The sequence below is a fragment of the Scyliorhinus torazame genome, chromosome 10, assembly GCF_047496885.1.
Source record: "Scyliorhinus torazame isolate Kashiwa2021f chromosome 10, sScyTor2.1, whole genome shotgun sequence".
Classification (NCBI taxonomy): Eukaryota; Metazoa; Chordata; class Chondrichthyes; order Carcharhiniformes; family Scyliorhinidae; genus Scyliorhinus; species Scyliorhinus torazame.
The window spans coordinates 191,204,050-191,227,267 of record NC_092716.1 but is presented as its reverse complement, the minus strand read 5'-3'; the positions used below and the strand labels follow the sequence as shown (position 1 = coordinate 191,227,267).

At 45.2% G+C, this 23,218-nt stretch overlaps 1 protein-coding gene across 2 annotated transcripts in view; it reads right to left on the bottom strand.

Annotated features, from left to right (window-relative positions):
• Positions 1 to 287: 287 nt before the first annotated feature.
• Positions 288 to 23,218, bottom strand: part of LOC140384458 (alpha-parvin) — a 137,622-nt gene continuing 114,691 nt past the window's right edge. The window contains exons 9-13 of one of the 2 annotated variants that reach the window (XM_072466175.1): positions 22,308 to 22,369; positions 13,412 to 13,480; positions 12,477 to 12,578; positions 11,231 to 11,303; positions 288 to 10,087 (exon numbers count right to left, since the gene is read on the bottom strand). In XM_072466175.1, the coding sequence (XP_072322276.1) occupies positions 10,011 to 10,087; positions 11,231 to 11,303; positions 12,477 to 12,578; positions 13,412 to 13,480; positions 22,308 to 22,369 (383 nt within the window). In that variant the 3' untranslated portion in view covers positions 288 to 10,010. Of the gene's footprint in view, positions 10,088 to 11,230; positions 11,304 to 11,606; positions 11,763 to 12,476; positions 12,579 to 13,411; positions 13,481 to 22,307; positions 22,370 to 23,218 lie in introns of those variants that run through there. The other variant, XM_072466176.1, reaches the window with a different exon arrangement.

The window sequence follows — 23,218 nt, the reverse complement described above, 5'->3', positions numbered from 1 at the left end:
TGTGTTATACGAGTCCAACCAATGGAAAGCTTCTCTTCCCCCATTCCTATTGACTTCAATTGTACTAGGGCCAGTCAATGCCACACTCAATTAAATGCTGCCTTGATGTCAAGGGCAGTCAGTCTCACCTCACCTCTGGAATTCAGCTCTTTTGTCCATATTTGGACTATTTGACTCCTTGTTCCTGTATTAATGCCAAATAACATTCCATCCTCTTATTAATGAAGATGAAATTGCTCACTCTTAATTAATCTAATAATTCACACACAAAACTAATGCACAGCAGATTGGTTTAACATAAATATCTTTATTTAAGGAAGAAATACTAAATGACACATTTTATAGATATAGTGACTGCAGCGACAACGGCAAGTTTATAAATGTTGGACGTGTGCAAAAACAGGAAAAAAAATACACTTGATAAATGTTGGTTTGGTAAGGTAGGTAATTTCTCTGCAAAGTACGACACTTGACAACTGATACTGGCAGGATCTTTACATTTACTGAGAAGCTAGCACTTTCAATAACAAACTATTTCATCTGAAACAGATCCCATTCAGACTTTTAAAACAAACAGAAGCTCTCAAAGTTTGGAGAGAGTCCGAAGGCTGTATTCTGAAACTGAATTGAAAATAAAGCAGGAATATTTAATTTCTCTTTGTCACGCTGAATTGACTCTTGTTGATGCCAGGATTCCTGTAGATTCCAGATTTATTTCAGAAATGGGATGCCTACCTGGACTACCTCCAATTCTTTTCCATCGTTCCTTTCCCTTTTCCCATGTGGAGATGCCGGCGCTTTTCCCAGCCATTGACTTCACCCCTCATTGCAGCATTATTAAAAATTCACTCAAAGGATCTGGAAATCGCTGGCAAGGCCAGCATTTGTTGCCACTCCAAATTGCCCTCGAGGTTGTGGTGGTGGGGAGCCATTTCAGAGGGTAGCTAAAAATCAACCAAATTCCTGTACGCCTGGAGTCACTTTAGGCCAGAATGGGTAAGCACAGCAGATTTCCTTCCCTACAGGACATTAATTGCCTGGGATTTTACAATAATCTGGAAGGTTCATGGCCACAATTACTGAGACAAGCTTTTTAATTCCAGGTTTTAGTTAATTAAATTTAAATTCTGCATTTGGGGTTGCGGTGGAATTTGAACTCTTGTCTCTGGATTATTAATCCAGTAATAATATATTACCATGCCCTTCCCCATCAAATCCATTTAACATTTTAAATACCTTAAATAAATCTTGTTTTAAAAAAATTTCAATTAAGGGGCAATTTAGCATGGCCTATCCAACTACCCTACACATCTTTGGGCTGTGGGGGTGAGACGCACGCAGACACGGACAGTGGCCCGGGGCCGGGATCAAACCCAGGTCCTCGGTGCTGAGGCAGCAGTGCTAACCATTACGTCACCGTTCTGCCCACCTTGAATAGATCTGAGCTGTTTGGATACAGCTTTTGCAAAGAGAGAACTATCCATATTTATTTGCACTTTTGTTTGTTTTTAATATCTCTAAGCTTCCAAATCTGATTTGCAGCTACATTTTTAATGCTGGAAGTTATGAAGCAAGTAGTGAAAGCAATGAAAGACTCATGAGGCATTATTAGGCAGCTGTGTATTTCTGGGTACTGCAGTATGATAACTAAGATGCTGTTCCAGGGTATGACATTAGATTAAAGGCGCAAAATAAATATAAGTTACAAAAACATCCCAATGCATTTCATTGCTAGCATTATAAAAACAAGTATGGCACTAAACCATAGAAGGAGATGTCAGGTTAACAAACACTTGGTCAAAGAGGTAGGTTTTAAGAAGTGTCTCCAAGGAGGAAAGTGAGATGGGTGAGGGGTTGAGTAGGAGGTGTAGGGAGGATGTCCCAGAGTCTGGGGCCTAGGCCATCGAAGGCAAGGCCACCACTGTTGAAGTGACTATAAATGAGCAATGCAGGGCAACAGGGTGACACAGTGGTTAGCACAGCCGCCTCACGGCGCAAAGGTCCCAGGTTTGATCCTGGCTCTGGGTCACTGTCCGTGTGGAGTTTGCACATTCTCCCCGTGTCTGTGTGGGCTTTGCCCCCACAACCTAAAGATGTGCAGGGTAGGTGGATTGGCCACGCTAAATTGCGCATTAATTGAAAAAATTAATTTAAATACATTTAAAAAAAAAAAAAATGAGCATTGCACAAGAGGCCAGAATTAGAGGAGCACAGTTATCTCAGAGAGTTAGGGAACTCTAGAGGTTTGCAGAGATAGGTCAGGACAAGAACATAGAAGGGGTTGAAAACTAGGATTGGGATTTTAAAATCAAGATGTTGCTTGACCGGCAGACAATGTAGATCAGTGATCACAGGGTTAAAGGGAAATGGCGCTTGCTGTGAGCTAAGGCAGGGCCAGCGGAGCTTTGGATGACATGTTTACGGAGAATAGAATGTAGGAGACCATGGGGATAGTCACGTCTCTGGGAAACATTAGGGGCAACACTGTGGTGCAGTGGTTAGCATGGGTTAGATCCTGGCTGTGGGTCACTGTCCGTACAGGAGTTTGCACATTCTCCCCGTGTCTGCGTGTGTCTCATCCCCACAACCCAAAGATAGGTGAAGGGTAGGTGAATTGGCCAAGCTGAATTCAATAAAAATAATTGGATACTGTAAATTATAAAGAAAAAAAAAGTCTCTGGGAAACAAAGGCATGGATGAAGGTTCCAGAAGCGGATGAGCTGAGAAATAGATTGATCATTTTCTAGTGAATCAGTCAATCATGTAGCATAGGAGTAGGTCATCAGCCATTGTACCGACGCCTGCTTTTTGAAAGAACTGTACAATTAATTCCATGCCCCTTGCTCTTTCCTAATTGCCCTGAAAATGTTATCCTTTTCAAGTATTGAAAATACTTATTGAATCTGCTTCCAGATCAGAGGGGGCCAGTTAATTCAATTGGTTAGATGGCTAGCATGCGGTTCAGAGTAACAGCGGCATCGCGGGTTCGGTTTCTGTCCCAGCTGAGGTAGACTTGGGGCCTACCTTCCCACCCTGCCCTTAAGAGTGGAAGGCTATGGCAATCCACCCCTGGCAAAAACTGCCAAGAAAATGGCTCAGAATGAAGCATCAGTCAACAATGACCAAGGACCTGCCTCCAGGCAGAGCACAAATCATTCTAGATCATATAATAATCTTTTATTTAAAAAATAATTCCTCTGCATTTTTCTCCCAGGTTCTCTTGCTGATTACCTTACATCTAGACCGTCTGCCACTTGAAGTAGTTCCTCCCTATCTACTCCATCAAAATCTTTCATTATTCTAAAACGCCCCTTACCCTTCTGTGATCCAAGGAGAACAATCCCAGTGGATCAGAAACATATTGTATTTTAGAAAACTGGCACCAACACAAAGTCACAAGGGGCTAAATGGCCTCCTCTTCTGCATCATTTACTCATCCTTAGTGGTGTTAGAACCATAAGCTGCTATGGTTGGGATGTACATTAGCATTTCTGAGCAATCACAAGCCATGAGCAGGTCATTATGGCTTTGAGAAGGGGTCCAAGGAAGTAAGAAAACAAAGGAGGAAGTGGGTGAATGGTAATGATTTCAAAAGGTGGAAACATTCTGTAATTTGGGATGCAGGACACTGGTTATAGCCCTCCTTCAGAACAGGGTCTCTAAACACTTCTGGCATTCAGTTAGATCTCGGCTGATCAATTTACTTGCCGTTGCTCCATATCTCAATACCCTTCCTCTTCCAGGTACCAAGCCCTATAAGGGCATTGATGGCTATAACTTCCATGATGGTCTATTCGTTCATGGGATGTTGGCATCGCTGGGTCAGCATTTATTTATTACCCACCCATGAGGGCATTTAAGAGTCAACCACATTGTTGGGGGTTTGGAGGCACATGTGGGCCAGACCAGATAAGGTTGGCAGATTTACTTCCCTAAAGGACATTAGTGAATCAGATGTGTTTTTAAGACAATTGACACGCTCGTTCTTACCGCCTGCCATCTAACATATTGGAAGGATCTACAAGCTGGTAATCAACCTGTTTGGCTACATTATGAATACACCTTCTGTGGCCATCAAGTCTTGAAGTGGAATTTGAATCTGGTGCTTCTTGCCCAGAGATAAGGGCCTTACCATTGTGTCACAAGACCTCACTCTTACCCCAATAAAAATATATCAATCTCAACCTTGAAAAGTTTCAATTGACCATCAGAACAGTCTTTCAGGAAGAAGTACTTCCTGATATCATGCCTGAACAGCCTGGCTCTAACTTTAATATCTTGCCCCTTGTTCTGGATCCCCCTCATTAAAGGAACTGTCTCTTTCAATATTATTGTGTTCCTTATTCATTTTGAAGATCTACATTACATCACCCCTCAATTTTCAAGGGAATAAAGTCTCGTCTCGGCAACCTGTCCTTGTAATTTTACCCTTTTAGCCCCATTATCACTTTTAGCCCCATTATCATTCTGGTGACTCTGCGCTGCACCCACTTCAAGGCCAATATAATCCTTTGAGTTCCAGTGCCCAGAACTGAACACAATTACACCAGATGGGATAAGCCTCCTGAACTCTAGGGAATACAAAATGAGCTTATGCACCTGCAATATTTTGTGCTTTTTACAAAAGTTTTTACAGCATTACAATTTAACATCTTGACCGAGACCCTGTAAGCAGCTGATAAAATACAAGCACTCGACAATGGACTTTTCATTCACTCCTTAGTTTTGAAATAATCCTTGTGTTTCTTCACCAGAACAGTCAGCCCTCTGAGCGGCTCCAGTCTGTGACAAAGACCCAGCTATGCTAGTTTTGAAACTTGTGCCAGGGGTAGTGCAGCTGGTGTTACAGCAGTGACTGCCACAGGCTGTACTGGCATTGGCCATATGGCAAATCTTCATTAAAGAGGGGAAACAGAACACACTCTGTAACAAATGGACTGACTTCCTTCACCAGGTCAGAAGACTGCAACAATAACTTGCATTGATACAGCACCTTTAACATAGTAAAACATCCTCAAAGCATTTCACGGGAGCAATCACCAAACAAAGATTTACACCGAGCCACATAAGGAGATTTTCTGAAGGGTGATCAAAAACTCGGTCAAAGAGGTAGGTTTTAAGGAGTGTCTTCTAGGAGAAGGAAAAGGTAGAGGGACAAGAGGGGTTTAGGGAGGTTAATTCCAGAATGTAGGGACCAAGCTAGAAACCACATACCAGACAGAATCAAAGAGGGAAAGTACCAGGGACACAATCCATCTGCCCTTGACGGCCAGTGCAAAAAAAAAAGCAACAAAGGAGATTCATTAGCGAATGCAGGAGATTTGGAAACAGTTACAACTGCAAACAGCTTTGCCTTCAGTTCCTTCCCCACATCCTGGCACAATCCCTGCAAACAGTCAGAAAAGGCCAAACACTTATGTAGAGCTGTGCAGTAAATTTAGTAGCAACTGTCCGAAGAGGAGGGTGTGTTGGACTTTTCACTCCAGTGTTTTAAGTCAGCTCTCATTTAGGGATCCTGAAGATTTGAGGCAATAAATGTACAATTTACATTCTATTAGGAATCCCTTTTTGTTTTTTGCATTGTCTCACACACACACAAAAACAAAGTTCTTCTGCCTGTCTAGAAATATACAGTAAGTGCTTCAAATATTAATATTGCAACATGAAAGACTGCTTAATCTGCTGCTCCTATTCAATTCTCTGATGAAAGAAGCAGTTGATACACAGGCACATAGACAAAACGGACTATAAAGCAACAGCATATTTGGAGTAAGATTTAATGCATAAAAACTCCTTTGATCTAAACTTAATTTAATTCAGTTTGTGTCCATTGTAAAAAAAAAAGTTATGTTAAAACAAGATTATTATAATATATTAAAAGTCTAAAGCCAATATCTAACTGCAAGAAATAGCCTAGCAACCCAGCATACTGCGACTCAGGTGATGTATTATCAAGCACCTGCTTACATATTGAAGCTTGTAATATAGGCTCACTGATGTACTGTGTGGAGTTTTTGCACTGTGCAGGGAACAATGCTGTCTGGCTACTTGCAGAGATATAAATTTTCCAACATTCTTGAATATTGACAGGAGGGGGATTTGAAGCTGTAATCCTGAGCTCGTACTTGAAGGCAACAACTTTAACCCCCTCTCCTCCCAAGTGCAACTGCAGGCCGGATGGCAGTGAATGGGGACAGATTCAGAGAGTCACATTTTACCACCTGTCCCATCTCAGTTATTTTGTTTTAATGCAGTGCCGATGGCCAATGTAACATACTTAACATTAAAAAAAATACAGGAGCTTGTCATTATGTCAAGAGTAATGTAGATCTCAGTACACAGAGAGAGAGAGAGAGAAAGCCAAAGAAATTGACAGAGAAAGAGACAGGGAGGTAAAGACAGACAGGGACAGACAAAGAGAGAGATAATCCTGCATCTCCTCTACTTCCATTCCATCTCCACTCCCTTTTTTCCTGCAGGTCTCCACAGCACGAACATAATCTCCAGATCAGATTCCTCATTTAAACTTTCCATGTTTCACTCTCATGCTTTACAATGTCATCTCAAACTCTCAATTGTGTTACAACTCCCTCCAAGCCATTCATTATTCTATATTATTGTCAATGGCCCTGCTTCTCATAAGCACTGAATAATGTCTTGTATTAAGCCCTGATACACCATAATTATCAAATCTAAGGCTTGTGCGTGTTATTAAAAATGGGTTTGAAAAATGTCTTTGAAATATAGGTAGCTGAATCTAACAGAGATAAGGTGTCTATGTCAAGCTTCAGTGAGAAGGAATAAAATAGGACGGATGAGCCTTTGGAAGGCTCCCACGTCTATCTTGTCTTTCCGACATGTACAATTGACTTGCTGGAATTATTAAAGTGATGTCTTAACTGGGTTTCCTGTACAGCATGGAGCAGCTGCCATTTATTATACTGTGAGGTCGTAATATCTGGGGCAGAATTAAAATCAGCTACTTGCGCCCTGGATCGCTCCTCCTCATAAATCTACGACAAAAAGGAGCAGCACTTTGTCCTGCAAATAAAAAAACAGATTGAGCCCTCTTAAAATACCCAGAGTTTTTTCAACAGAAGTAATGGCCTTCAGTTCCATTTCTCTCACCACACTCCCCCTCCCTCCCCCATTAACCCTGTCCTATCTGAACGTTGCCACAAGCTGTGAGATTGTACAGCTGGCCCACATGTACGTTACTTTGCAGATTGCATTTTCTCTAACTTTTATGGCCAATTACATGGCAATTTCAATTTCACGTCATTGTAAAGCCTAAATTTTCTACTAAATGTCAAACATCAAGACACTTTTGGTGAGCTTGTAGCCTGGCTTGATGCTGGACTTGGGGCCCCAACTGTCTTGAGACCGTCAGTAAACTCAGTGAAGGCAAGGTGTGTGCATTAAGCAACTTTCTCTGCGCATGCTTGGGCTGCGCTTAGTTTCTTTCTGGCAGAGGAGGGACACTATAGTAATCGAGCAGGATTGAATCTTCCCAGCACAGAAAGAGTCCATTCAACCTGTCCTGCCTGTGCCAGCTCTTTGAAAGGAACTATCCAATTAACACACCATCTGCTCTTTTTCCATGGCCCTGCAAATTTTCCTTTTCAAGGAATGTGCAGTTCAATAGCACATTACATGACTGAGGTGAATAGCGTAGATACATTTTAAGAGTAAATTAGATAAATGTATGAGGGAGAAAGGAACAGAAGGATATGCTGATGGGGTTAGATGACTTAGCTTGGGAGGATGCTTGTATGGAAATAGCACCAGCATAGACCAGCTGGCCAAATGGTCTGTTTTAATTCTACCCAAATATAAATCCAGTTCCCTTTGTAAAGTTACAATTGAATTTGTTTCCATTGCCAGTTAAGGCAGTGCATTCCACATTAACTCCACCCCCCCCCTCCCCCGGGGCCCCACGGCTCGCAGTTCTTGAGTAAATTACATTAAATCGATGTAGTATGTGAAGTTGGACAAATGTGAATCCCAACATTCAGATTATTACATGCTTGATAATTACAAAAATAATTCAAATTCCCCAAGTTTTATTCAAAGCAGACCTAGTCAGTAATTTAGAAGATAAGAACTAGGAGCAAGGGTCGGTTCATTTGCTCTGTGCACCAGCCCCACCATCATTAGTATCAGGGCTGTTCTTCCACTGAAACACTTGCTCCATATCCCTCAATTCCCCTTGCACCCAAATATCTCGATCTTGAATATACGCAAGTGAGCATCCACAGCTCTCTGGAGAATATCAGAGATTCAGACCCTCTGAGTGAAGACATTTCTTGTCTCAGTTCTAAACGGGGAACCCCTTATTCTGAATTTGTGACCCGATGTTCTAGATTCCCCAGCCAAGGAAAACAGCCTCGCAGCATCTACCCCTGTCAAGCCACTAGAAGTTACTGTGTTCCAATGAGGTTGCCTCTCAATTTCTAAACGCCAGGGAAGACTACTCAATCAACGGACAATCCTTCATCCTGGGAATCATATCATGGAATTCTAGAATCTACAGCACGGAGACAGGCCCTTCAGTCTTGTAAATGTTTGTTGCACTCCCTATCAGGCAAATATGTGCTTCCTTAGGTAAGGAGACCAAAACTATACACAATACTCCAGGTATGGTCACACCAAGGACCCATATAATTGTAGTATAACTTATTTCCTATTATAATCCATCTTGTGTTAATGCACTGCACAGGAGCAGAACGTGGAAGGAGATTGTTGCGTGTATTAGATCTTTTATTTGTCTGGTCATATTTCGGTGTTTAGCGACGTTCTTGCATGTTACTTCTGCAGTTTTATAGGAATGAAAATTACATTTTTGTTCTACAGTATCATAAATGTTGTTCATATCCCCAAGAATTCCAGGACGGTGTCAAGAGCTGGCTGGGTTGCCTAGAGTGCGTCAATATTTGTTGGGGTCCCCAAGAATGTGTGCCAATATTTGGAAGTGCTTTCTGGGGTGTGTCAATATTTTGAATGGAGTCCCCAAAACGACGATTTGGGCATTTATTGTCCATCTCTAATTTCTCAAACTGATGGGGTTGCTAGGCCACTTCAGAGCGTCAAGTGTAATTGGGAGTCATGTGTCGGCCACACTAGGCGAGAACGGCAGGTGCCCTTTTCTGAGGGACATGAATGAACCAGTCATATTTAATATAAACCTGAGCGATTTTATGGTCACTTTTCTTTCTGATGACTGGACACCAAATCACCTGATTTATCAAATTCAGTTTTTCAATTTATATCAGTGGGATTTGAATTCATAACAAGACCCAGTCACATAAAGATTACACTGCCATAACCTTGTATGCAACGTGATTACAGGTTGAATAAAGTTTAAGTATCAGTTAATGTTCAAACTATCCACGTGTTCATTGTAAATTCTCACACATTTAGTAACATTACAGAAGGAAACAATTTGGTTAGTTCTTGAAGATTAAGAATAAGCGGATTTTGGTGTGGGTACCTTTTCCCCCCAAATGTCTGAGAAATCTGCCCCAGCCTGTTTATACATTAGGCCTCAATATTTACTTTAAACATAAAAAAAGCAACACTGATTTCACTGAATAATGGCAATTTTGGAATCTTGGTTCTGAAACTGGCTCTGGGAAACTCTTCCATTCCGCAGCAGCTTTTTGATATTACTGATACAGGCATCTTTGGAAATCTCCAATGCTGGATTCCACATTAATTGAATTCCACTTCACATCGGAATGCAACAGCTTAACCTTCAAAGTACTGCCATTCGCGGAGTTAAATTTGATTCTGGTCTTTGTAATTCAAGTGCTTTTTATGTACTTTCTTATAAAGGACTAAGAAGAATTTTCTAACCACCAAAAATCTTGGAAATATCGCTGTAAGAATGTTACAGCATGACAGTGATTGGCAGTTCAGCCCATTGCCTGGCCAGGGCTCCTGGAAATGTAATTGGTGTTGTTTTGGCTGGATATTAGTCAGGCTCTTGGAGAGAGCCATCTGCCTTCAGGTTAATCTACGTTCCTGTATTTGGTAAACAGATTGTAGAGTACGCGGAGTGTAGACTTCAGGTCGCAATTCACGATATCTGCAAGAGACAATGCATTGCTTTAGAACATAGAACATACAGTGCAGAAGAATGCCATTCGGCCCATTGAGTCTGCACCAACCCACTTAAGCCCTCATTTACACCCTATCCCCGTAACCCCATCTAACCTTTTTTTTTTGGACACGAAGGGCAATTTAGCATGGCCAATCCACCTAACCTGCACATCTTTGGACTGTGGGAGGAAACCGGAGCACCCGGAGGAAACCCACGCAGACACGGGGAGAACGTGCAGACTCTGCACACACAGTGACCCAGCGGGGAATCAAACCTGGGACCCTGGTGCTGTGAAGCCACAGTGCTAGCCACTTGTGCTATCGTGCTGCCCCTAAACCTTTGCCTCTGCCTTTGACGAGACTTTGTTATTTTTAAGAGTCTGTGCTGTATGGTTCTGAGGAGGCTGTGTGGGCTCTTTGAGAGAGCTACCCAATTAGTCCCACTCCCCTCTACTTTTGTTCCTCCCACAACCATGCAAATTTTTCCCCTTCAAGTATTTACACAATAACCTTTGAAAGTTTACTACTGAATCTCTTTCCACCACCATTACAGGGAGTGCATTTCAGATCATGACATTTCTCTGCCATAATTCAACCTAGATTTATGCCCACTGAGCTCAAGGTTCTATTCACCAAATACTGGTCGCTGTACTGGTTTTAACATTTACCTTCAGGATGTAGCCAAGACATTTATTACCCATCCCCCAAGTGCCTTGAGTAGATACTGGTGGACATTTGACTTGAACCACTGGTAGCATTTTGTTACAGCGGCCCGGTGTCTTGCTGAGACACTTCCAAGGGGCAGTCAAGACTCAAAACAGGTTGGTGTAGAACTGCAGTCACATACAGACAAGGCCATGTAAGGATGGCAGGCTCCCATTAGCATTCTTTTCCCTTGGTTTCTGTGGCTATGACTCATCTTTCATTCCCTCACCCTGCAGTATAAATATCTCCCACTTTCTATGCCTTTTAGCTTTGACAAAGGGTCATCTGGACTCGAAACGTTAGCCCTTTTCTCTCCTTACAGATTCTGCCAGACCTGCTGAGATTTTCCAGCATTTTCTCTTTTGGTTTCAGATTCCAGCATCCGCAGTAATTTGATTTTAGTAGTAAATGATGTACTACATACCTTCAGATCGAGGTTTTGGTTTCTCTAAACCTCCATCCTGCATCAGTTCGAATGCAAAGGACACATTATGGACCTGTTGAAGAGAGTTGGGAAAACGCAACTTAAAGAAATAGGCAAACTTTGGTACACATTAAGCTTTACATTCAATCTCGTCAGTGAAACTAACTGTAGTCCTTCAGTCTACTTTAGGGCACGATTGAAGCAAATGAGGGATGTTGTGTATTTTGATATATGCTGTATGTTCCGGGGTATAAATGTAAAATAATTTCACTTTACAATATGTGTTACATGTGCCCCAAATGATGCTGAATTATAAAATTGGCATGTATTAATGAAGCGTTAGCGCTCTCCAGCATCGACATCGATCATTGGTGTTTAGCTTGAGTAAATTTCAGGTTCCAGATACAAAGAACCCACCTTGACTGGCTGTCTTGTTCATTGATTGATTCTTCATCTGTGACACTGTAGAGTGTGATGGAGAATGCAACAGGGTGTATACTTTATGCCCTTCTCCAATGGAGTCAGAGCATGCCTAGGTAGACAAGAGTTGGACATTTGTGACCAGGACAAACATAGATCAAGCTCTGCCCCTTCAAGGCAGAGGTTAATTGTGTTTGGGCATTCAGGAAATTAAGGGATTTTGTGATGGAGCAGGGAAGTGTAGTTGAGGGAGAATATTAGTTGTAATCTTATTAAAAAGTGGGGCAGGCTCGAGACGTTGTATGGACTATTCCTGTTCCTATTTCTTATGTTCTTAGAACTCGTTTGCAATGCCTGGATGGGTGAAAAAGGCAACAAGCATTTGGTCTTGGTTGGACTGGGGAATTTTCAAAGCCAGAGAACAAACAGGAAGTGGCTCATGCCCCTTAATTCAGCACCACATCCATCACAAGAAACAAAAAGCCTGCATCGCTTCGAGCTTTGGTCAGTTTCTTTTCAGTTATTTAAACATTTTTTTTTTATTTATTTTTTATTTTTTAAAAGAGTACCCAATTAATTTTTTCCAATTAAGGGGCAATTTAGCGTGGCCAATCCACGTAGCCTGCATATCTCTGGGTTGTGGGGGCGAAACCCACGCAAACACGGGGAGAATGTGCAAACTCCACACAGCCAGTGACCCAGAGCCGGGATCGAACCTGGGACCTCGACGCCGTGAGGCAGCAGGGCTAACCCACTGCTCCACAATGCTGACCCTTTTCAGTTATTTTTGATGGTGAAAAGCATGTCCAATCAATCAAATATTTACCTTGTGTTCAAAGCTGTCTGGTGTGAGAAAGAAGTTGTGCAAAGGTATAAAATAGTTCCCGACGAGCCCCATCAGTAACACCAGATAGACACCATCAGCAAACTGTAAAGGAGAATTTGGTCGAAGTGTTAACAGGCGCACAGGTCAGGGAAAGATTGAATGTTGAAAACACATCCCAATATGGGGCCACCATCGCCACACAGACCACATATCAAATCCTTAGATATCTGCCTCTATCTGGGTGAGCAAGAATCCCAGAATTCACAGCGTTCAACTCCCGAGGGATAGACAGACAGGGGCTTGGCCCTCCCAAACTTAATTGCTTTATTCCTGGGCCGCTAATATCCAAAACATCTTATTGTGGATCAGTGATCCATATTCAATCTGGGGCCAAACGGAGGCTCGCTCGTGGACAACATCCACTCTTCTTTCCTTAGTTACTGCACCAATATCTTTTTCTCCTGCTAGATTTTCCTTGAACTCGGTGGTGGTCTCCTCTCTCCAAGCCTCACTTGTGAGTATATGGTCCAGTTCACTCGCATTTTGCCCTCACCATATTTGGTGGGGAGGGATCAGACGAGTGAATGTGGGCGTATAGTCTAAGATAGACCCCCTGCCCAGCTGAGCTGAGGATAGAATCCTCTCCAGCAAGGAGGAAGGTGGAGCCAGAGGAAAGGAAGGGAAAGCTGCACAAGAGAAATCGCAAACATGAAAGTAGCAAAAAAGACTAGAGTTGGGTAGCTGAAATTCGTCCGCTAATTCTCTAAAACTGGCAATGCTCCCAGGTGGTTGTTACAGTTAGGGGCCAGTGAGGACAAGGAAATGAGTTTAACTGTGTCAGAACTGTTGTCCTCGAGCCCATGCTGAAACACACCTCTCCTGTGTAACCTCTTGCTCTGACGTGATCTGTGCTGCGAGTTCAACGTTCCACTTACCTGTGTCTCTAGTTCTGTAACTTCCAGGTTTAATTTGTTCAGATGTTTATTTACAAACGTGATCAGGGTCTGAAGATGGAAAACAAACAATTTCAAAACAGGTAGCTCCACCCACAATGTTTAATCCAACCAGTACACTGGAGGTATCTGTCAGTATGGTGCGATTTACTGAATACTGACGCATAACATGAACCCCAGATGGGCAGAATTGGCAAAGACAGAGGAACCTGGTGCCTATCCAGTGTCTCCCAGGCTGCATATCTGTTGCCTGGTCAATTATTTGTCCCCCATTTGGTACCCAAAGATTGATGACCTGGTCAATATCACAGTGCGGTTTGTGGGATCTTGCTGTGTACAAACTCATCATTGTGTCTCCTGTAGCCACGTAAAATGGCTGCGTCCCGATTAATTTGGCCAAAACCCAATTTAAAATGGCTAACCGGAAAGGCTGCTGGGAAAAGCAGGTATCAAGACACAAATGGACAGCTGCAGACAGAATAGCATATTCGGCTCTGGGGAAGTTGGCCCAGATCGATACTCAGGGCTATTAACAGCCCATCAACCCAGACATTTGCAGTACATTCAGGACTCTTAACAGCCCATCCACCCAGACATCAGAATGCAGTTTAATCGCCTATCCCCGGGAACAATTGCAACATATTAGCAATTGAATGCCGGGCCAGACCTGTCGGCGCTTGCAGTGGCCGAAATAAAGGCAGGTGAACGACCACCCCCCGATCGGGGAATTGCCTCGCAATTGGACGTATCGAACCCAGTGATTGGGAACAAGTCCAATCACTTGGGACTCAGGGTCAAGGGCCGCCCCGGGAGGCGGGAAGCCCCTGGGCCCTATAAAGTGAGGGGCCAAGTTCAGATCGCTCTCCCTCTCCCTTCTTCACCTGCTCGAGACCTCCGCAAGAACAGCAACCGGCAACCGTAAGTTTGAGTCCAGCGATCGCTATCTGATAAAGACTCCTAGCCATCGACCTGTCGCAGCCTTTTGAATCCCGCGGGCTAGATCCGATTGGATAAGCCATTCGTTTCCCTGACCTGGTGGGCTCTTCCTAAAGTTAAGTATTGGCCAGTAGTGATAGGTTTATTATATAGATAGTAGGATTATTGTGTAAACATTACTTGTTGTATGTAATAAATGACCGTTGATTTCAATCTTACTAAGCGGTGTGCTGACTTATTAATCATAACTTGAACCACGTGGCGGTATCAGAAAGATACCTGGCGACTCGTGAGCAAAGTTGACGTAATCAGAGCTAATAAACTAAGGCTAAAAAGAGCAACACTCCCCACACCACAATAGTGACTGTGCTTCAAAAGTATGTCGTTGACTGTAATGTATCTTGGGACATCCTGAGGTCAGAAAGTACAGCACAAACACAATAAAAAAAAAAAAATAGCAGCCCAGTTCAGTAACTCTATAAAATGCAATGTTTGGAATGCGGCATCACTGGTGAGAGCTGACATATATTGTCCATCATCAGTTTCCCAGGTGCCCTAAGCTGATGGTGGCGGTGAGTGGTGGTGAGCTGCCTTCCTGAACCCCTGGCAACAGGTTTGCTACAATTGCGAGGCTTACCGGGTCACTTTAGTGAAAATCAACCACATTGCTGTGAGTCCGGAATCAAATGTTGACCCGGGCCAGGTAAGGGGAGCAGGCTTGGATATTCATTAAAAAAAAAAATTTAAATTCATTTTTTGTTTTCATTTAGAGTACCCAATTCTATTTTTTCTGATTAAGGGGCAATTTAGCATGGCCAATCCACCTAACCTGCGCACCTTTTGAGTTGTGGGGGTGAGACCCACGCAAACACAAGGGCGAATATGCTAACTCCACACGCACAGGAGCCCGGGGCTCGGATTGAACCCGGGTCCTCGGCGCCGTGAGGCAGCATTGCTAACCACTGCACCACTGTGCCGCCTAGGTTGGGACATTAATGACTCAGTTTCAATAATGCTACAATAGCTTCATGGTCACTTTTACTGCTCCCGGTTTTCAATTTCCAGATTTAAAAAAAATTGAAATAAAATTTTCGAACTGCAAAGGTGGGATTTGAACGCTCACTGTCTTGATTGTATTGTATTTGTTTTATTGTCACATGTACCGAGGTACAGTGAAAGGTATTGTTCTGTGTACAGTCCAGACAGATAATTCCATACATGAAAAAACATAGTGCATACATAAGTACACAATGTAAATTATTAGCCTAGTAACTTAATCCACGACACTGTCTTATTAAAACCTGTACTGGAGATGGAACGCTCAGTGAACAGCCCTAATTTTAGTGCTATAGCGGTGAGGGCACCAGCTCAAGCGTGGGAAAAGGAAGATCAGCTCATTAACTTTTTTTTTAAATTAAATATTTTATTGAAAATTTTTGGTCAACCAACACAGTACATTGTGCATCCTTTACACAATATTATAACAACACAAATAACAATGACCTATTTTATAAACAAAAAATGAATAAATAATAAATAACAAAAATGAAAACTAGCCCTAATTGGCAACTGCCTTGTCACAAGTAACACTCTCCAAAAATATAATTTAACAGTCCAATATATAATTATCTGTAGCAACGACCTATACATACTATACAGTATATATTAACAACCCTGAGAGTCCTTCTGGTTTCTCCTCCCCCCCCCCCCCCCCCTCGATCCTGGGCTGCTGCTGCTGCCTTCTTTTTCCCATTCCGTCTATCTTTCTGCGAGGTATTCGACGAACGGTTGCCACCGCCTGGTGAACCCTTGAGCCGACCCCCTTAGGACAAACTTAATCCGCTCTAGCTTTATAAACCCCGCCATGTCATTTATCCAGGTCTCCACCCCTGGGGGCTTGGCTTCTTTCCACATTAGCAATATCCTGCGCCGGGCTACTAGGGACGCAAAGGCCAAAACATCGGCCTCTCTCGCCTCCTGCACTCCCGGCTCATGTGCAACCCCAAATATAGCCAACCCCCAGCTTGGTTCGACCCGGACTCCTACTACTTTTGAAAGCACCTTTGTCACCCCCATCCAAAACCCCTGTAGTGCCGGGCATGACCAAAACATATGGGTATGATTCGCTGGTCTTCTCGAGCACCTTGCACACCTATCCTCCACCCCAAAAAATTTACTGAGCCGTGCTCCAGTCATATGTGCCCTGTGTAATACCTTAAAATGAATCAGGCTTAGCCTGGCACACGAGGACGACGAGTTTACCCTGCTTAGGGCATCTGCCCACAGCCCCTCCTCGATCTCCTCCCCCAGCTCTTCTTCCCATTTCCCTTTTAGTTCATCTACCATAGTCTCCCCTTCGTCCCTCATTTCCCTATATATATCTGACACCTTACCATCCCCCACCCATGTCTTTGAGATCACTCTGTCCTGCACCTCTTGTGTCGGGAGCTGCGGGAATTCCCTCACCTGTTGCCTCGCAAAAGCCCTCAGTTGCATATACCTGAATGCATTCCCTTGGGGCAACCCATATTTCTCGGTCAGCGCTCCCAGACTCGCGAACTTCCCATCCACAAACAGATCTTTCAGTTGCGTTATTCCTGCTCTTTGCCACATTCCATATCCCCCATCCATTCCCCCCGGGGCAAACCTATGGTTGTTTCTTATCGGGGACCCCCCCAAGGCTCCAGTCTTTCCCCTATGCCGTCTCCACTGTCCCCAAATCTTCAGTGTAGCCACCACCACCGGGCTTGTGGTGTAGTTCCTCGGTGAGAACGGCAATGGGGCTGTCACCATAGCCTGTAGGCTAGTCCCCCTACAGGACGCCCTCTCTAATCTCTTCCACGCCGCTCCCTCCTCCTCTCCCATCCACTTACTCACCATTGAAATATTAGCGGCCCAATAATACTCACTTAGGCTCGGTAGTGCCAGCCCCCCCCCTATCCCTGCTACGCTGTAAGAATCCCTTCCTCACTCTCGGGGTCTTCCCGGCCCACACAAAACCCATGATGCTCTTTTCAATCCTTTTAAAAAAAGCCTTCGTGATCACCACCGGGAGGCACTGAAACACAAAGAGGAATCTCGGGAGGACCACCATCTTAACCGCCTGCACCCTCCCTGCCATTGACAGGGATACCATATCCCATCTCTTGAAATCCTCCTCCATCTGTTCCACCAACCGCGTTAAATTTAACCTATGCAATGTGCCCCAATTCTTAGCTATCTGGATCCCCAGGTAACGAAAGTCCCTTGTTACCTTCCTGAACGGTAGGTCCTCTATTTCTCTACTCTGCTCCCCTGGATGCACCACAAACAACTCACTTTTCCCCATGTTCAATTTATACCCTGAAAAATCCCCAAACTCCCCAAGTATCCGCATTATTTCTGGCATCCCCTCCGCCGGGTCCGCCACGTATAGTAGCAAATCGTCCGCATACAAAGATACCCGGTGCTCTTCTCCTCCCCTAAGTACTCCCCTCCACTTCTTGGAACCCCTCAACGCTATCGCCAGGGGCTCAATCGCCAGTGCAAACAATAATGGGGACAGAGGGCATCCCTGCCTTGTCCCTCTATGGAGCTGAAAATATGCAGATCCCCGTCCATTCGTGACCACGCTCGCCACTGGGGCCCTATACAACAGCTGCACCCATCTAACATACCCCTCTCCAAAACCAAATCTCCTCAACACCTCCCACAAATAATCCCACTCCACTCTATCAAATGCTTTCTCGGCATCCATCGCCACTACTATCTCCGTTTCTCCCTCTGGTGGGGCCATCATCATTACCCCCAACAACCTCCGTATATTCGTGTTCAGCTGTCTCCCCTTCACAAACCCAGTTTGGTCCTCGTGGACCACCCCCGGGACACATTCCTCTATTCTCATTGCCATTACCTTGGCCAGGACCTTGGCATCTACATTTAGGAAGGAAATAGGTCGATAGGACCCGCAATGTAGCGGGTCCTTTTCCTTCTTTAAGAGAAGCGATATCGTTGCTTCAGACATAGTCGGGGGCAGTTGTCCCCTTTCCTTTGCCTCATTAAAGGTCCTCGTCAGTACCGGGGCGAGCAAGTCCACATATTTTCTATAGAATTCGACTGGGAATCCATCCGGTCCCGGGGCCTTTCCCGCCTGCATGCTCCTAATTCCTTTCACCACTTCTTCTACCTCGATCTGTGCTCCCAGTCCCACCCTTTCCTGCTCTTCCACCTTGGGAAATTCCAGCCGATCCAAGAAGCCCATCATTCTCTCCCTCCCATCCGGGGGTTGAGCTTCATATAATTTTTTATAAAATGTCTTGAACACTCCATTCACTCTCTCCGCTCCCCGCTCCATCTCTCCTTCCTCATCCCTCACTCCCCCTATTTCCCTCGCTGCTCCCCTTTTCCTCAATTGGTGTGCCAGCAACCTGCTCGCCTTCTCCCCATATTCGTACTGTACACCCTGTGCCTTCCTCCATTGTACCTCTGCAGTGCCTGTAGTCAGCAAGTCAAATTCTACATGTAGCCTTTGCCTTTCCCTGTACAGTCCCTCCTCCGGTGCTTCCGCATATTGTCTGTCCACCCTCAAAAGTTCTTGCAGCAACCGCTCCCGTTCCTTACTCTCCTGCTTCCCTTTATGTGCCCTTATTGATATCAGCTCCCCTCTAACCACCGCCTTCAACGCCTCCCAGACCACTCCCACCTGGACCTCCCCATTATTATTGAGTTCCAAGTACTTTTCAATGCACCCCCTCACCCTTAGACACACCCCCTCATCTGCCATTAGTCCCATGTCCATTCTCCAGGGTGGGCGCCCTCCTGTTTCCTCCCCTATCTCCAAGTCCACCCAGTGTGGAGCGTGATCCGAAATGGCTATAGCCGTATACTCCGTTCCCCTCACCTTCGGGATCAATGCCCTACCCAGCACAAAAAAGTCTATTCGCGAGTAGACTTTATGGACATAGGAGAAAAACGAGAACTCCTTACTCCTAGGTCTGCTAAATCTCCACGGGTCTACACCTCCCATCTGCTCCATAAAATCTTTAAGTACCTTGGCTGCTGCCGGCCTCCTTCCAGTCCTGGACTTCGACCTATCCAGCCCTGGTTCCAACACCGTATTAAAATCTCCCCCCATTATCAGCTTTCCCATCTCTAGGTCCGGAATGCGTGCTAGCATCCGCCTCATAAAATTGGCATCATCCCAGTTCGGGGCATATACGTTTACCAAAACCACCGTCTCCCCCTGTAGTTTGCCACTCACCATCACGTATCTGCCCCCGTTATCCGCCACTATAGTCTTTGCCTCGAACATTACCCGCTTCCCCACTAATATAGCCACCCCCCTGTTTTTCGCATCTAGCCCCGAATGGATCACCTGCCCCACCCATCCTTTGCGTAGCCTAACCTGGTCTATCAGTTTCAGGTGCATTTCCTGTAACATAACCACATCTGCCTTAAGTTTCTTAAGGTGTGCGAGTACCCGTGCCCTCTTTATCGGCCCGTTCAGCCCTCTCACGTTCCACGTGATCAGCCGAGTTGGGGGGCTTCCTACCCCCCCCCCCCCCTTGTCGATTAGCCATCACCTTTTTCCAGCTCCTCACCCGGTTCCCACGCAGCTGTATCTCCCCCAGGCGGTGCCCCCCCGCCCATCCTCTCCCATACCAGCTCCCCCCTCTCCCCAGCAGCAGCAACCCAGTAATTCCCCCCTCCCACCCCCCCCGCTAGATCCCCCACTAGCGTAATTACTCCCCCCATGTTGCTCCCAGAAGTCAGCAAACTCTGGCTGACCTCGGCTTCCCCCCGTGACCTCGGCTCGCACCGTGCGACGCCCCCTCCTTCCTGCTTCTCTATTCCCGCCATGATTATCATAGCGCGGGAACCAAGCCCGCGCTTCTCCCTTGGCCCCGCCCCCAATGGCCAACACCCCATCTCCTCCACCTCCCCTCCTCCCCCCATCACCACCTGTGGGAGAGAGAAAAGTTACCACATCGCAGGATTAGTACATAAAACCCCTCTTTGCCCCCCACATTCGCCCCACCACTTTGTTCGAACGTTCTTTTTAATAACCCGCTCATTCCAGTTTTTCTTCCACAATAAAAGTCCACGCTTCATCCGCCGTCTCAAAGTAGTGGTGCCTCCCTCGATATGTGACCCACAGTCTTGCCGGTTGCAGCATTCCAAATTTTATCTTCTTTTTATGAAGCACCGCCTTGGCCCGATTAAAGCTCGCCCTCCTTCTCGCCACCTCCGCACTCCAGTCTTGATAAACGCGGATCACCACGTTCTCCCATTTACTGCTCCGAGTTTTCTTCGCCCATCTAAGGACCATTTCTCTATCCTTAATACGGAGGAATCTCACCACTATGGCTCTGGGAATTTCTCCTGCTCTCGGTCCTCGCGCCATCACTCGGTATGCTCCCTCCACCTCCAACGGACCCGCCGGGGCCTCCGCTCCCATTAACGAGTGCAGCATCGTGCTCACATATGCCCCGACGTCCGCTCCCTCCACACCTTCAGGAAGACCAAGAATCCTCAGGTTGTTCCTCCTTGCGTTGTTTTCCAGTGCCTCCAACCTTTCCACACATCGTTTCTGATGTGCCTCCTGCGTCTCCGTCTTCACCACCAGGCCCTGTATATCGTCCTCATTCTCGGCTGCCTTTGCCTTCACGACCCGAAGCTCCCGCTCCTGGGTCTTTTGTTCCTCCTTTAGCCCTTCGATCGCCTGTAGTGTCGGGGCCAACAGCTCTTTCTTCATTTCCTTTTTGATCTCTTCCACACAGCATTTCAAGAACTCTTGTTGTTCAGGGCCCCATGTTAAACTGCCACCTTCCGACGCCATCTTGGTTTTTGCTTGCCTTCCTTGCCGCTGTTCTAAAGGATCCACTGCAATCTGGCCACTCTCTCCTCCTTTTTCCATCCGTATCCAGGGGGGATTCCCTTCTGGTTTACCGCACAGTGTTTTTAGCCGTCAAAATTGCCGTTGGGGCTCCTATCAAGAGCCCAAAAGTCCGTTTCACAGGGAGCTGCCGAAACGTGCGACTCAGCTGGTCATCGCCGCACCCGGAAGTCCAGCTCATTAACAATCACTGCTCAAAAAGGTGGTGGCTTGTCTGCATATGAATGGGCGTGTGTATTCATCTACGTGTGCATGAGAATTTGCGTGTTAGTGCCTGCATGAGTGCATATATCGGGAATGATTGAGCATTCACACGAGGGTCAGCTCGCATGTGGTGTGCAACTGAGCATGTGCGCGCTCATCTACATTAGATGACTGGAATCATAGAATTTACAGTGCAGAAGGCCATTCAGCCCATCGAGTCTGCACCGGCCCTTGGAAAAAGCACCCTACTCAAGCCCCACACCTCCAACATATCCCCCTTTATCCCCGTAACCCAGCAACCCCACCTAACCTTTATTGGACATCAAGGGCAATTTAGAATGGCCAATCCACCTAACCTGCACATCTTAGACTGTGGGAGGAAACCGGATCACCCGGAGGAAATTCACGCATACACGGGGAAAACTTGCAGACTCCACACAGACAGTGACCCAAGTCGGGAATCGAACCTGGGATCCTGGAGCTGTGAAGCCACAGTGCTAACCACTATGCTACCATGCTGCCCAATTGATTCCTGTCAAAATATGATTTCCTGTCAAAACTGACTGTTTCGCGCCACTTGCATCAAAATTCAAATGGAACAAACAAACTAGCTAGTGAGAAATAGGATTGAGTTCTCTGGGGATCAAGAGCCTGACTTCCACCTGCATCACACCCTTCAATCGCCTCCGGGAGTCAGAGCATGCCATGCAAATAAAAGACATGCATCCATTGCATATATTCGCCAAATTATTTAACATTATTTTTTTTTCCAGTGAATAATCGGCACCAGCCCTTCACGTGATTATAAATCAGATTCTAAAGTCGCAATGGTTCACAGTACAAATAGGCAAAATGGTATCAAACCTTTTTGACAACGTTGAGTTTGTCTGGCGCATGATCAAACAGTGTGTCAAAGGCATCCCGTTCTGAAAGAGATTGAATAGAGTTACACAAAGGAGAGTGCAGGCAGGATTATAAATCATGGAACAAAGAAAACTCCCATTTGTAACTGAACATCCAACAACAACTCAAGGCACTTCACGGGAACATAGATTTGGCAGAATCCGGCCCCAAAACAGATACAAAGACATCAGGACAGTTGACCAAACAATTGTATGTACCTACACCACATGGGCTGCAATGGCTCAAGAAGGCAACTCACTACCATATTCTCAAGATCAATTAGGGGCGGGTAATAAATGCTGACCTAGCCAGCGACCCCTACATCCCATGAAAGAATTAAAAATAAATTTGGTAAACGGGTAGGTTTTAGGGAGCATCTTGTGGATGGAGAGAGAGGCTGAGAGGTTCAGGGAGGCAATTACAGTTCTTTGGACCTCAGCAGATGATTTCTGCTTGGGCCCTTTGTGAAGGAGTTCTACTTCATATCGCCCCTTAACTGCCTAACTCTAACTTAAAGGTTCAGTGCCGTTGTTTTGGACTCTCTCACCAGAGGAAATAGTTTCTCTGTATCTACCCGATTTAATTGTTTTTTTAAGTGCCTCGGTTAGATCACCCTTCAAACTTCTAAAATCCGATATAGGATTTCCTCAAAATTTATGAATAGGACCAGTAGGCATTGTTCACACATAGCATTGTCTTTGGTGTGACGTTGCGAGGCAGGATTTCCTGACCTCTTGATTTTTTTTTTTCAGATGAGGCAAGGAATGGGTGGATTGTTCTCTGCCACATCCCCAATGTTGTGGCAAAGCAACTCAAAAAGTGGCAATCATGACAAATGAGTAGGAGCGCACCCAAGGAAGAGTCACAACTAA